At 38.3% G+C, this 16,781-nt stretch overlaps 1 protein-coding gene across 1 annotated transcript in view; it reads left to right on the top strand.

The window, feature by feature from the left end:
• Positions 1-16,781, top strand: part of LOC124717201 (CLK4-associating serine/arginine rich protein) — a 132,500-nt gene that overhangs the window by 45,729 nt on the left and 69,990 nt on the right. The window contains exons 6-7 of the mRNA XM_047243980.1: positions 6,846-7,021; positions 13,320-13,393. Coding sequence (XP_047099936.1) covers positions 6,846-7,021; positions 13,320-13,393 — 250 coding nt within the window. The remainder of the gene's footprint in view (positions 1-6,845; positions 7,022-13,319; positions 13,394-16,781) is intronic.

Raw genomic sequence — 16,781 nt, forward strand, 5'->3', positions numbered from 1 at the left:
ATCCAGGGCATGGTCAACTATTCTTTTAAACTTGAGCCAGAGTTCCTCTATGTGCTCCTGGCATGTGCTGAAAGGTTCAAGTTCCTCATTGAGATATGTCACTACTGATGTTTTAATCAAGTTTTCTGAACATACATATCTTTCTGTTTGTTTTAGTTGTCCTTTGTACTTTGGTAATCATTGTTGCCACAACTGTGTTACTGGGACCAGTTTCGATGTGGACACACTCAAAGACATCAGGTCTAGCTATTGCCAGTAGATCCAATAAATTTCCATCATAAGTGGATTTCCTAACTGTCTTTTTTAGATAGTTTTCAGAGAAGACATTTACTAAGGCTTCACAGGTTGTCTTATCACGACCACCACTAACAGAACTGTAATTTTCTCAATTAATTGTTGAGTGATTAAAGTCTTCACCGATGATTACAGTATAATTGGAGAATTTATGAGCAAATGAACTGATGTTTTGTCTAAAGTTTTCGGTTGTATCAGGAGGTGAGTCTGTTGGGTGATACAAGGATCAAATTATCGGTTTTATGCACGTCCTGGATACTGAGTTTTGCCCAGACAATCTCACATGCAGCATCAATTTCTATCTCTGTGAATTTGAGTTTTTTGTCTACTGTGACAAATACACCAATTCCATTTCCCATTTGCCTATCCTTTTGATATGCAGTCAAATTTTGCCCAAAAATCTCACTGCTGTCAGTGTCATGTATCAACTAGCTTTCTGTATCTAGTATTATGTGAGCTTCACTGCTTTTCAGGAGCACTTCAAATTGTGCCATTTTGTTGTGAATGCTTCACCAGTTTACCATTAGTATTGTAATACCTCCACCTGTGGGAGGCATTTCTTGCAATCTTACACTGATACTTCTGGGTTTCCTACAACTATCGAAAAAAAAAAAAAAAAAAAAAAAAAAACACCTTGTGTGCATGCCTCAGAACCAAAGGGAAAAAAGTTCTGGGGAAAATGCTGCAAATTGTGAGCTTTGTTGAAACTCCGTGCACAAGGCTGGTCTTCTCAACCTTCTGTACCTGTCATTGGAATGACCCAAGTATGATCTTGGAGTCCCCAGACGACAGGCATTATTTGCTCCCAACGTGTGCCACAATCTGCAGTTGATTGTGTCTTGTTCCCTCAATGGCTGCTGGAATAGCCTCTTCAGCATGTTTGATGAGGCCTCCAGGCATGCACCTGGTGTCCTTTCGTGTCTCTTGCTGCCTTTTCCCCATGGGATACCATCATTCGCCATATGTTTGAACTGCTGACGATTAATAGACTCCTACTCTTTTGCATTTGCTTCCTTAACATCGTGTAGCTATATGAAATGGAATGAACACATAAGGGTGACTGTGGTTTATTGGGAAAATTCTAGGAAAGTGTTACTCATCCATAAAGGAGACCACGTACCGAACACTTTTGCAACCCATTCTTAAGTACTTTGCTAGTGTTTGGGATCTCCACAAGTTCATATTGAAAGAAGACATCGACCAATTCAGACGCATCCTGCTAGATATGTTACTGGTAGGTTCAGTCAACAAGCAACAAGTGAGTATTACGGAAATGCTCCATGTGGGAACTCTAATCAGATTCCCTTTGTGGACTAGATGTTCTGTTCACAAAACACAATGGAGATAGTTTAGAGCACTGATGTTTGTGACAGATTGCAGTTTGATGCTACTGCCATAAATGTATCTCTCTCCTAAGGACTGCGAAGACAAGATAATAGAAATCAGGGCTTGTATGGAAGCATTTGCTCTGTTGTTTCTCCCTCACTCCATTTCCTAGTGGACAAGGAAAGGGAATGACTAGCAGTAATACATGGTGACACAGAAAAACAGGAACATTTCCACAATCCAAGTAGAAGTGATGAAGGAAAGAAATTGCATTCATAGTAATTGAAACCTTATAACTTTTCCATTTACGAAACATTGATGGCATTTATCATTTTTTTAAAATTAGGTCCCTTAGATGGTGGTGTCCTATACAAATATATCGTGAAATTTGCTGTTGAGATTCCTCATTGACCACTGCAACATCTTAGCTGGGAGACTGTGAATTGCGTCCCGAATTCTCTGTTTTAACTCATCCAGGGTTCTTGGTCAAGTCACTTAGACTTTGCTCTTGAGGTAGCTCCACAAGAAAAAAAAATCACAAACGGATAAATCTGGCCATCTAGGGGGCCAGGGATTGTTACCAAATCCTGAGATGACACGATTGCCAAACAATTCTTGCACATATGCCATTGATTGCCATCTGTAGTTTCTATGGATAAAATTTTAAATCAAGATGAAGAATTCTGCAAACACTGTCCCAGGACATTCCAACCACTGCTGCTTGCTTACAAATTGAATGCCGTGGGCTCCGTAAGACAAATTCGTGTACATCATCAATGTTCACTGCAGAACGCACACTTCCTGGTTGTCCTGTTGGTTTCTTCTTGGGGGCAGATCCAGTCTCTTCAAAGTTATTAATCCAAGATTTTATTGCATTTAGATGGAATGGCATCGTGATGTCCTACATCATAAAAACGTCGAAACTACCTCTGCACCACTACCAAACTATTATTGTTTTTATAAAACATTTTTATGGGTAATGCACGCTGTTGTCCGTTCCACTGATCCGTGATTATTGAAATGGCAGACTGTTTACTTGCTAACTGTCATAAACCCGCAGTGCTGTCACCTGTCCATGGCTGCCACTACTTGTGAGCTTAAATTAAATAAAGGCACATTTATAATTGTAACTGTATATAGGTCCCCATCAGGAAATTTTCATCTATTTCTGAAAAATTTGGACTCCTTGTTGTGCTATCTGTCAGACAGGGGGAAGCAAATTATTATTTGTGGGGACTTCAATGTAGATTCTCTGAAAGAGGGTAATAGGAAAAATGACCTTGAAGTATTACTCGGTTCTTTCAATTTGACACCCGTTATTGATTTTCCTACTCAGGTGGTAAAGGATAGCAGCTCACTGATAGATACCTTCTTTATAGACCAAGATAAGTTTAACCAGATAAATGCTCAGCCTGTTGAGAATGGTCTTTCTGATCATGGTGCACAGCTAGTTACAATATATGACATAGCTCCATTCAGCAATACTAAACAGTCCTCCAAAGTAGTACGTTCAGTCAACGATTTAACAATTGCAAATTTCAGGGAAAGCCTACAGCAGTTAGACTGGGATGAGGTGTACCGTGAACCTGATGCCAATTTAAAATATAATTTATTTCATGACATTTTTGTAAATGCATTTGAAAACTGCTTCCTCAAGAAAATAGTTAAATATACTCGTAAGAAACCTTGTAACAAACCATGGCTTACTAAGGGTATAAAAATATCTTGTAACCAGAAAAGGGAAATGTATTTGACAGCAAGAAAGAGTAGTGACCCGGAAACTATCAAAAATTATAAAAACTACTGTGTTATATTAAGAAAAGTTATTAAAAAAATCCAGGAGTATGTGTATCATGTCTGAAATCAGCAACTCTGATAATAAAATTAAAACAATTTGGAATATTATTAAATTGAATGAAAACTTTATGAACAAAAAGTCAGAAGTTGAAAATATTTTTAATAATCATTTTCTAAATGTTGTGGATATAGTAGGATCCAGGTGTTCATTAGAAGATGCTAGGCTGTTAATGGAAGAGGCCATACCTATGCAATTTGATACAATTGAAATCTCACCCACTTCTCCCTCTGAAATTAGGAAAATAATAAACTTGCTTAAAAGCAAAAACTCACATGGAATTGATGGCATTTCCAGCAAAATACTAAAAGCTTGTTCTCAACAGATAGTAAGATTCTCAGCCACCTGTGTAATAGCTCTCTGGAACAGGGCATTTTCCCTGATAGACTGAAATATGCTATTGTTATACCTTTGCATAAAAAGGGGGATAGATCTGATGTCAACAATTACCGTCCAATCTCCCTTCTAACAGCTTTATCCAAAATTTTTGAGAAAGTAATGTATTCAAGAGTAGCTTCACATATCTGTAAAAATGAAGTACTAACAAAATGTCAGTTTGGTTTCCAGAAAGGTTTTTCAACAGAAAATGCCATATATGCTTTCACCAGTCAAATTTTGAATGATCTGAATAACCGAACACCACCCATTGGGATTTTTTGTGATCTCTCAAAGGCTTTTGATTGTGTAAATCATGAAATTCTGCTAGACAAGCTCAAGTATTGTGGCATGAGTGGGACAGTGCACAAATGGTTTAATTCGTACCTAACTGGAAGAGTGCAGAAAGTTGAAATAAGTAGTTCTCGTAACATGCAAAGATCAGCACATTCCTCAAACTGGGGAACTATCAAGAATGGGGTTCCACAAGGGTCAGTCTTGGGTCCTTTGTTGTTCTTATTATATATTAATGACTTGCCATTCTATATTCATGAAGAGGCAAAGTTAGTTCTCTTTGCTGATGATACAAGTATAGTAATCACACCTGAGAAACAAGAATTAACTGATGAAATTGTCAATACTGTCTTTCAGAAAATTACTAAGTGGTTCCTTGTAAACGGACTCTCACTGAATTTTGATAAGACACAGTACATACAGTTCTGTACAGTGAATGGTATGACGCCATTAATAAATATAGACCTTAATCAGAAGCATATAGCTAAGGTAGAATATTCCAAATTTTTAGGTATGTCCATTGATGAGAGATTAAATTGGAAGAAACACATTGATGATCTGCTGAAACGTTTGAGTTCAGCTACTTATGCAATAAGGGTCATTGCAAATTTTGGTGATAAACATCTTAGTAAATTAGCTTACTACGCCTATTTTCACTCATTGCTTTCATATGGCATCATATTTTGGGGTAATTCATCACTGAGGAATAAAGTATTTATTGCACAAAAGCGTGTAATCAGAATAATAGCTGGAGTCCACCCAAGATCATCCTGCAGACATTTATTTAAGGATCTAGGGATATTCACAGTAGCTTCTCAGTATATATACTCTCTTATGAAATTTGTTATTAACAACCAAACCCAATTCAAAAGTAATAGCAGTGTGCATAACTACAATACTAGGAGAAAGGACGATCTTCACTATTCAAGATTAAATCTAACTTTGGCACAGAAAGGGGTGAATTATACTGCCACTAAAGTCTTTGGTCACTTACCAAATAGTATCAAAAGTCTGACAGATAACCAACAAGTATTTAAGTAGAAATTAAAAGAATTTCTGAATGACAACTCCTTCTACTCCATAGAGGAATTTTTAGATATAAATTAAGAAAAAAAAAAGAAAAAAATAAAATAAAAAATAAAGAAAAACAAAAAACAAAAAAATAAAGTTGTTATATTAACTTAAGTATGTTGTTAAATTAACCTAATTATGTCATGTATTGGAAAATTCGACTCGTTCCACATCATTACGAAATATCGTATTCATGATCCATGGAACTAGTATTAATCTAATCTGATCTAAACATTCTCATTATTCTGTGTCATCCTGTACAGGGTACCCTCCACTGTGCACTCTAATTTACATTTTAAGTATGTATATAGATCTATTCAACTTCCCTCGTCCACCCTATTAGCACAAGTAAAAATTCTGCGACTGTCACCACTGCCTTTGTGTCTGCCTTTGCGTCTGCCTTTGCATCTGCCTTTGCTTCTACTTAATCTGACAGATCTTATCACCTCACCCCACCCCCATCAATTTCCTCAAATCATCTGTTTTGTTTATTTTATTACACCTGTTCCAAAAGGAGGGAATGTTCTAACAAAATTGTAACTTCAGCTCATAATGTTGTTTTGCAAGTCACATCAAAATTTTTGGAAAGTGTGCAGTATTTTGTGTGTCTGGTTTATATCACATCCGTTTGTACACAATGTGATAATATAAAGATGTGAGGAGAATACAGATAATAGTGGGAGTAGAGTCCTCAAGAGCTAACAAAAAATTACACGGACACACACACACACACACACACACACACACACACACACACACGCACACACACCACACTGTATTTAGTAAGTTATAATTCAATAAAAATAACTTTGTGATAAAAATAACTTTTGCCAGCTCATACACTACGTGGCCCATGCTAATGTGATCGATAGTCGTGAGCACACAAAAATAAAAAAAAAAAAAAATAGTAGTGTGAGGCAGTGGTTAAGGATCCAGCAGCTGTAAAGATGGCGATACACACAATACTTCCCCTTCCTCCTCTGCAGCTTGCACTGCCTGGCGAGGCACTGCCTCTTATTGGTGCCTGGGAAGGCTCTGCTCTTTATGACCACAGAGCAGGCAACATATGAGCAAGTGGATCTGAAGGAACTGCTGTGAGTGGCTGACACCCGTTCCCAACTACTTGACACTCTGAAATGTCAGTCACAAAGCTATTTTAGTTGAACTATAGCTATGAAGAAGGACATTGCCCTGAAGGTGAGGAACACTTTCAATGTGCTCTGATGTTTTCCTGGGATATTTCTTACTTGTAGAATTCTCCAGTTTCGGTCCAGGTCACATCGTAAGTTCTTCGTGATATTCAGGCAAAGAGACTCTATGTTGTCTTCAGGTGGTTCCTGATGACTGCTGCTCCTCCAAACTTGTGACACAATTTTGGGAGACACCTGAGAATTTTACAAACTCTTTAAATCTTGTTCACATACCTATTGACTGCTACTACTTCTGTCATTTGTATCTGAATACTTGTTTTGGTCATGTATCAAAATGTTTGTAATATTTTCTATCTGTAATATGCTGTATGTATAGCTGACTAAATCTGATTTCGTATATTTCTGTGTACAATGCTTTCAATTCAAAAATATGTTCAAACTATTATTTTTACTAAAGGAGCAGAGGGCATTTATTCCAGATCTGTGTGTGGACGTCAGTCAAATTGGCCCGCAGCAGGCACACGAGCTCAACGTGTGCGGTGCCGCATACGGTATGAATGGGAACGATTTCTTCTCTTTTCTCAACCAGGACATTGAAGAAAAGGAGTCTCTGAGACTGGCACGTGAGCAAGAGGAGGAAAAGGCCATGTACTCGGTAAGCGACGGCTTCGGTCGTGTTGCTCCCGTTGAGCTATACGCTGCCTCTGTCGGGTGTACTGGTGTGCCGCTGCGCCATCGAGATTGCAAATGCACTCTTGCTGTGCTGCGGGTGAATCAGAGCATAAGTATATCTGCATGGCCGAAGCACTGTCGTGCTCTTCTGTCCCTAAGGATTTTCTCCCTTATTTTGTGGACCACTGTAGGAACTCTCCTGAATCAGTTGCCATTTCAGCATTATTTCAGAAACTTGGCCTGTAGTGTGAGACGAGAAGGAAATGGAATCCTGCAGTTTGGTTGGCGTTGGTACCAGGAGAGACGTGTGTTTTGTAATGTAGGATTTATTTGCAAGTGTTGATGGAAGGTAAACAGCAACTCTTTGGTGTCATATATTTCATACTCTTGGAAAATAGACATGTACGAAGTAATGAACTAGCGACTACTCCATTATACAAACTGCTGTTAATTAATATTAAGTGTCAGTGGCACTGATTGTTCTTTTCCGGAAGGATTTTAAAAGATCCTTGTTAATAAATTTGGCCAGAATTTAAGCTCAAGAACTTTGTCTCAGAAGAAGATATATGTGATTCCAGACACTCAAAAACATTGTCGTTCAAAGAATATGTAGAACACAGTATGCAGAACATTCTTCAGTGTAAGTATTAATTGGTTGTGTAATATTAATGATAAGGAGGATACTATTTGGCTGCTTGATTTTTCTTTTTTTATATGATTACATGCCACTATGTTCGGTGGAATTATGTTTAGCTTTTTAGTTTAAAGCCACTAATAGATGTGCAAAAGCTCACTTCTTTCCCCAGCAAATGACTGAAGCACACATCTTTTAATGTTAGAAATACTCTCGCTATAGAATTGATATAATCGTAGCCAGCAAATTTTATTAAAAAGGACATGTGTGTGGTAACAGTCCCTCCAATGTGAGAGTGTTGTGGTATGTGATATGTCCTATGACTTTAAATTAACATTGCATTACTTTGCTTTGAGTTTTCAGCAGTGTTTTTAGTAATAGTAACATAATTTAGAAAAGTAATTGATTAAACAATTGTGAAGCAAATTAGAATTTGTGTTAAAATTTAGCATTGAAACTGATTTTATTTTGGCAGGTGATACTTCCACAGTAAAATTATTATTCTTAGTACTTTATTATTTACGTCATGTTACTGAAGCAGATGAAGTATGTAAAACCCTGTTTAAAAACATACCTCCTAACATGTCATTCAAATTCTTTCCTGCTGTCCCATTTTATGTAAAAAATACTATTTTTCAAACACACACCAGATTGTTACACATAATGGGCTACTGTTCTTAGGATGTTTCATGATACTTAGATCTAGTGATTTTACACCTATAACATCTCACAGAATACAGACACACACTATGTTTATCCTCACTGTATTGACCAAATTTAGTGTGACTTGTACATTTGTATCTTCACATAAGTAATTGTCCTGTTGTTGAACACTGTGTGTGGCGGATACCTTTTTTCCTTGTTCCATTCTTGGACAATGGGCTTGAATTTATGAGATGCAAGTTGGAAGAAGTAATGGGTTTCTTGGCTCCAATTGAAACATCCTCTTGGAATTTTGAGAGTATGGCTGTCCACATTGGACAGTGTCTTCCTTCTACTATGTCTCATTGAAGTTTTTTGAGCATTTCTATGATGTTCACATGCTGACTGCACAAATTGTGACAAAGATTGCAACTCACCATTGAATCATCTTCTGTTTGTAAAGATATTTCAGCTTGGTAGGTGTGCTGGACTGACTAACTTTACTTGAGTATTGGTCCAACGAGAGTTTTGTAGGTGGCCTTCTGTGTGGGTAAATTACGTCTTCTCAGCATTTGTACAGTAAATGTTGATCTGTCATCTTCACAATTAGACTTATTTGATTTTTCAACTTTAAGTTTCTTCGCATAGATACGTGAATGTTGTGATTAACACTGTGCAAGTGACTGAGAGTGGAGTATATGTTTGCATTATCATATGCTTTGAAAAGTTAGTTTATTGTCGAGTCTAGAAGGATATATGTGTTTTCGAGTGCTCGGCGAATTTTTATTTTCTAAAAAGATGTTTTAAAGAATTTACATTAAATTTTACTTTAAAAATGGAGTAAAGTACAGGATCATGTTTGAAATGTTCACTGTGCCTCTTGGCGAATCTACTGTCAGTAAGACAAGAGTTTACAAGTGGTGTAAATGTTTCAAAGAGGGTCAAGATGGTGTTTAAGATTACGACCACCCTTCATGCCTTAGCAAATAAATTACTGAAGACATTGTGGAAGAAGCAAAGGAAATGGTTCTGAAAAGTTGCAGACTCACAGAGAGGTGGCTGATGATGTCAGCATATCCATTGGCGTGTGCCAAGCAATTTTTTAGAATGTTTTGGGCATGAAATGTGTAGCAGCAAAGTTTGTTCCGAAATTATTGGATTTTGACAATTGCATAGACATAGCTCAAGAATTGCTGAATGAAGTTGACAACGATCCAGAACATTCAGAGAAACTTATAACAGGTGATGGAACATGTATATGGATATGACGTTGAAACCAAGGCCCAATCATCCCAGTGGAAACTGCCCGAAGAGCCAAGACTGAAAAATATTCAGCTAGTTGGATCACATGTGAAGGTCCTTCTCACTGTTTCCTTCCATTGAAGTGGGATAGCGCACCACAAGTTCCTGCCTTACTGTCATATGGCAGTGAAGAATACTACCTAGAAGTTACAAGCCCTTTGCTTCAAAGCAATCTGAAGGAAAAAGACCAGAACTGTGGCAAAACTACTCGTGCAAATCACATCACAATACTGCTCCCACTCACACCTCAATGTTTGTTTGTAATTTTTTTCGCGAAAAAACAAAACCGTTATGTTGCCTCAGGCACTGTATTCGCTGGACTCGGCCCCTGCGACTTCTTTCTATTATCAAAGCTGAAGAGAACTCGAAAGGATGTCATTTTTCCATGATTGATGAGGCAAAAGCAGAATAGCTGAAGCAGCTGAACACCATAATGAAAAATGAGTTCCAGAAGTGTTTCCAAGATTGGAAAAAATGGTGGCACAAGTGTGTTATATCTGAGAGGGATTACTTTGATGGAGGCAAAGTTGATGTTGATGTGTAAATAAAGAAAGATTCTTATAGTAAAACGTAGCTAGCTGTAAGTTGACCCTACTTCTTCTGAACATGTCAGTTGGCTAACATCGTCAGTGCTTCTGCTTTTGATGTTGGTTGTAACTTTTAGTGTAGCTGGAGTAAGTTATATTATGTACATGTGTAATGTAGGTTTTGAAGTGGGAACTGATATGTGAATGTCACATGTTTCACAGGTACGTTGCTGACTGAAAACTAAGCTGTCTGGGGAGGATATCAAGGAAGTGTGTTCTTATTTTAAGACTTAATATTGTAAAAGCCTTGTTGAAGTAATCGGTAGTGTCATTCAAGGCCTGGGCAGTACTAAGTCACAAGAGGGGGAGGGGTGGCTTCTAACATTTTTAGAAATGAGAGCTGTGCTAATATTGTGGAGATTTATTGGGTAGTTACAGGAGAAAAGAGTCTTAGAGAGGTTATTGCTACAAGTATTGAGATTTGGTGTGGTAATGATGTTTCATAACAGTCAAACAATGGAAAACAAATTTCACGAGAACATGAAAATTAAATTGTTGTACAAGGGTTATTGTTATAATGAGGTTTTGTTATCGCAACTCGGAGCAAGGAGCCATGCTTTTGTGGCTGAGAAGTAAGTTACTGTAGCACTTATGTGATGAAAAATAACATTAAAACACAAATAATGAAACACATTTTGTTCCTTCATTTATTAATGCTGTACCTTTAGTATATCTTACTTTTGTGTACAGAAAAATTCACTTATTTTTCCTTTGTTTCTTTTTTCTTAAAAATTCTCTTGTGAATATTGTCTATCTCACCTCTACTGCAATCAACTGCTGCACTAAAATACTAGGGATTGAAGATGCTTCTTGCTGCTGGATCGTTTCCAAATGACCTATTAGCTCCAGCAGAGGTGAGGGATTCACACTTTATCACATCATTGTCATTGTCAGAATCTCAGTAGACGAATTACCCTTAAACTCCTCGGTGAGAGATTCGTCGGTTTATGTTTCAAACACCAACGCCTCATCATCCACTGGCAAGTATTCAACTACTGAAGCATCTATGGTTTTACCAATAACTGCTGAATAAATCTCCAGATTGCTTTGAATATCATCCTGCGTTATTTCATCCACCACAACAGTCTCACCAACATCTTCGCTTTCGGAAGTTCTTGCATTTTGCCAGCATTTCACAATCACATTCTCCTCATCATCTTCTCTGGCTAGAATAAAACAATCCCGTCTCATCTGCGTTGTACAAATTTTCAGGACGGTATTTTTCTAACAGTATTGACGGACCATTAATTGGTACATTCTGCACACACATCTCATTAAACCGCTCCTGTGTAGCCACTGTCCACATCGTCAGCAGCAGCCATCTTTGTTCTTTTTCTTGAAGGATTAAATTTGCCACGTACAAAACTTTATTCAATTTCTTTTCGTTTTTTAAGGAATGTAGCTAACATTCATTGTGCAAATCCATACTTCCTCGCCACATCTAACTTCTTTCAGTCCGTTATCAGTGTCTTTGAAAACCTCCATTTTTGTCTCCAACCTTATTTGTTTCCGAGTTCCAGCCATTGTCCAAATCCTAGCAAGGTCCAAAGCATTTACATTAACTAAAAACATTCACAGATTGCAAAAATCGCGGAGAGAAGCTGTGTACGAGCCCAACGAAACGCTTGTGTCTGCTACTGAAGCTCAACAATTAACGGACAAGCTAAACACTCGTTCAAAGGAGCTCTTTGACGTTTGCTGCTCAGCACAGCTCACCCGTGGCTGTATGCTATTCTCTTTACCGCTAGAATAAATGTGCTACTGTAGTATGTAGCGAAGCTTCTGGAAATAAACCGCCTAAAGTCTAGTAGCTAAATGAACAATACCTACCGCTATAGTGAGCTGCTTGGAAGTACGAAATAGTAAACTCCTTGAAATTTTGTCTTCGTTATAACAGTGTGTTGCTAAATTTACCTCATTGTTGTAATGAGGGGTAATTATCATAGTACATATAGGAAATCAGACAGGGCCATATAAAATTATCACTGTGCCTTGGTTTATGGTTTTATTGGTAATCGTTATCTGGAGGTTTGACTGTAGTAGGGTCGTGGTGGGGGAATGTGTAGCGCTGCTTGTGAAAGCGTGTAGGGACTTGGTGAGGACAAGATAGGACAGCTACTTGTAGTTGGGAGGGGTTGGGAAGGAGAGAGGTGGGGGAGAGATGGAATAAGAGGCTATGTAGTGCTGGAGTGGCAGCAGGAAAGGGGGCAGATAGGTAAGGGGGAGGGGTTATGGGAACATAGGATATATTGCAGGAAGAGTTCCCACCTGCACGTTTCAGAAAAACTGATTATGGTAGGAAGGATCCAGATGACAGGCTATGGAGCAGTGATTGAAGTGAGGCATGCTGTGCTTGGTGGCATGTTCAGAAGGTGGGTTGTCCAGCTGTCTCTTGGCCACAGTTTGTCGGTGGCTATTTGTGTGGACAGAAAGATTCTCGGTTGTCGTGCTTGTGTATAAAGCTAGGAAGTAGTTGCAGCATAGGTTGTAAATCACGTGACGGCTTTCACATGTAGCCCTGCATTATCATCTACATCTACATCCATACTCCGCAAGCCACCTGACGGTGTGTGGTGGAGGGTACCTTGGGTACCTCTATCGGTTTTATGTGATGGGAGTTGCCTGTGACTGAACAGGTGATGGGATGATTATGGGACATGTCTTGCATCTGTGTCTGTTGTAGAGGCAAGGAGTTGCTCTTACCTAATTTTGATTAATTTGCATTATATGGAAGTAGAAGGCAGTTAAGACGCTACACAGTCAACACATAATGTTGTTGTGGAACAAATGTTTTAATAAATTCCAATAATGTTCTAGTTATTATTGTTGATTTGCAATGAAATGCAGTGTTTTTAAATTAATTTTTTGCTTGGTCGTGCACTGTCCTCTAATTTGTTCATTTATATAGTGAAAATCTTTTGCTGTCTTTCCCATTCAATCATTGTGTTCTTCCCCCCCCCCCCCCCCCCCCCCCCTCCCTCTGCCTCCTTCCCCTTTGCAGGTTGAACATAAGCCTGAGTGTGTTATTTGATTTGGCATAGCAATAATTTTTCGCCTACGGACAAGATTTATTTTCATGTGTGTTTTGGTTGTTAGAAGACTTCACTCTGTTACAGGGAAGAAAATCTCGGCGTGAAAGGAGGGCATTCAGAGAAAGACGTCTACAGGGCAGGAAAATCAGCCCCCCAAGGTAACAACTTGAAATATTAGCTGTGGCAAAGGCACAGGAGAAAACATAGAAGCAGTCAAGTGTAATCAATACATTTTGCACATTCATCCAAACAGATTTGTGTATATTGTAAATTTTGGTACACAGACAACTCTTCGCTTTACTAAGGTTACATTATTGGGTATACAAAGCCCGAGATGGAGGACATAAGTAATACTACTGGTAGGTGAAACATAAGTTCACCTGTACAATTAACTCTTAAAATGCTGCTAGTGAGATTCATAAATCTATGCATTAAAACTGTCGACATGTAATATCCAAATATACACTCAGACCATTACATTGTCTCTTCCTTTGCTGATGCGGACTTCTGTAAGAAGTTTCACGCTATAGCCAATTGCTACATTTGATCTTACATAGTCTTTTGTCTCACTGGCTGTTCAGTGAAATTATTTATGCAGACTGTAGAGACAGACTACTTTGGATGTAAGATTTGTTCACTTTCCTATGTGCCTTCCAGAGTTTATGAAGCGGGCTACTGTATTTACTTGAATCTAAGCCGCACCTTAAAAATGAGACTCGAAATAAAGGAAAAAAAAAAAAAAATTCCCTAATCTAAGCCGCACCTGAAATTTGAGACTCGAAATTCAAAGGGAGAGAAAAGTTTTAGGCCGCACCTCCAAATCGAAACAAAGTTGGTCCATTGTAATATGAGACACAATTTAGATCGAATGAATGACGATACAGCTACAGTAGTTTGGTTCGAGTCTTGAGCTTAGCAGTTAAGGTTTACCAGGTAGCCATTGCTATGTGTCAGGTGCTCCGTCCGTTTTTTTACGGGTACCCTTCCTTTTTCACGTGCTTCGTCTGGTTTGAATCTATTGCTTATTTTGCTTTGATCTGATAAGTGCCGTTTTCTTTGTTATAGGTGTTTACGTCACTCTAAGCTGAAAATGCATTACTGTACTGTGTCATGCATTGTTTGTCGCATTCTGATAGTGCGTGTTTACGGCCTGTCGCCGCTCGTGTCATGGCTTGCTTTTGTGCACGCTACCGCCGCTTACAATAAAAAAAAAAAAGAGAGGAATCGTCTCATTAGAGAAACAATGGCAAGAGACTGCTATTTGTTGTTACTTACAGTGCTGCTTTCTTTGATAATGATCAACAAGAACCAAATAATAGACTGCGTATGATGGAACATGTTCTGAACGAGAGTTAGGCGAAAATTTTTCTCCGTTTGAAAATCTTTGTGGCTGCTTCTTTAGTACTTCAAATTCTGCACAGAAATTAGTGTCACCTTAGATTTAAAAATCTAGTCAGTTGCCTTGCTTCATTTCTGACTGTGTCACTATTAGGCACAAGAATAATACGAATATAAACATGACACGATACGTATATTCTTCCGCGTTTGCTGTTGTCTCACTCTAGTTTCGTAGTTTATTAGGCAGACAGGATTTAAATGAGATAGCAGCAAACACGAAAGAACACATGGCAAAATGTTTATATTTGTGTTATTCTTATGGTGAAGAGAATACTGCATGTGATTCACATTTCATCAGGTTCCTATTAGCAACCATCTCTTCTCACAGGTAGGAAAAAATTCAGAACGTAGAGTTGGCCATATTGACAAACATCTCAAACAGTTTTGCCAGTCGGATTTTCGTAGTACATTGAAATTCTGCTACATTCGAAGATGAACAATGCGGAATTTGTATTTACTTTGTTGGATAGTGTATGAAAATGCAGTGGTCTTAACTCAGGGCGGAGAAAAAAACCTCCTCTTCCGCCTTTTTTAAAAAATTTATTTGCTGACACAAAGGTTTTGGTGCCGGTATTTATCTTTGTGCCTACAAAGCATGCCTGTGTAGTGCTACATATATTCGATGGCAGAAGTTAGTTGTGGTGGCACCTACCAACATTTTTCAGAACTTCCGCTTGCTTTGCACTCGATTCTAAGCTGCAGGCGGTTTTTTGGATTACAAAAACCGGAAAAAAAGTGCGGCTTAGATTCGAGTAAATACGGTATACATTTTGGGATATTTGCTTAATTGATATTGTGGCTGGTGAACAGTAATTTTATACAGATTAGACAAAAATATATAATGCCAGAAATGCTGTGTCTTTTCTCAGATTGTACTGATTCAGGTTGGGAAATGTTTCTGCAAATATAATATTAATTTACAGAAATGAATACTAGTAAAAAAATAAAGCTTTAGTGGTAATGAGCGGGATTCATCTTGGAAGGAAAATACACATAATGTAGATAACCTTCAAAATATGAGGATGAAGATGGAAAGGATGGATTTATAACCATAAGGAAATTGGTTACACCATAGAAGGCATATCACACTCCACTGAGTTGTGGTCATAGGTTTAAAGGGGATATGTGTTAGTTGAGTATCAATGGTGTGAAACAATAGTATTTGGGTGGCATCCTGATTGTTAAAACGTAAGATAAATGTGGGATAAACATATGTGTCATTGCATATTTATGTGCGGTTTTTGGAAGGGGGAGTTTCAAACCAGAAAAATGGTGTCTGAAATTATACCATCAAAAGTGTTGCTCACACTTTGCCAAATGCACCTGGTGGCTATAATTAAACTTTCGCTACTTGAGAGGTCCCCCATGAAAAATGAGTGATTGTAAGACAGTGAAACGTTTTGGAGGCTTTTGTATGGACACGTGAGAGAGAAGTAATGAGTGAACCATTGAAAGAAATGCATTTTAATTTCCACACGAAAGGGAGGATTCAGATATTGTAATTTTGGTGGTTACTCAGTTTGGAACAATTGGCCAATGATTTGGTTTTCTCCAAATGTGTTATGGCGTAACTGAGTGACCTCACGAGCATTGTGAGGTGTAGCACCATTGTGCATCAGAACAATTGAGTCCAAAGCACCTCTCTCTTGTATAACAGAGGTAACATGTTGGCAAAGCAGATTACAGTAATATGTGCCATACAACTGTGTATCTTTGGTCCTCGGGATCAGAGTTCCTCAAAGAAAAGTGGACCAACTGTAAACAGTGCTGTAAAGCCACACCACACAGTGACACGTTCACTATGCAGGGGCATTTCTTGAACATTTGCTGGTGGTGACGATCCCCAAATGATGCAACAACTGTGAGTTTTCACTGCCCCAGTGAGCATAAAGTTTTCTTCCTAGGCCACCGTGTCGTCAATTTTAACCTTTGCAAGTAACACAAGTTCAAAGTCTATTCTAATGCGAGTCACGTGGGTCAAGCGTGAGTAATGTGAAGTTTGTACGGTTACCATTTCGCACTTATTCTCAGCACTTGTAGAACAGTTGACTGTGGAATGTTCAGCTGTTGTAGCATTGCTTGAGGATTGACATTGCATCCAGGATTCTCAGACATGGCAACAGTAACTTCTACAAACAGTGTGAGGCA

The sequence above is a fragment of the Schistocerca piceifrons genome, chromosome 9 (genome assembly GCF_021461385.2).
Source record: "Schistocerca piceifrons isolate TAMUIC-IGC-003096 chromosome 9, iqSchPice1.1, whole genome shotgun sequence".
In the NCBI taxonomy this organism is placed as follows: Eukaryota; Metazoa; Arthropoda; class Insecta; order Orthoptera; family Acrididae; genus Schistocerca; species Schistocerca piceifrons.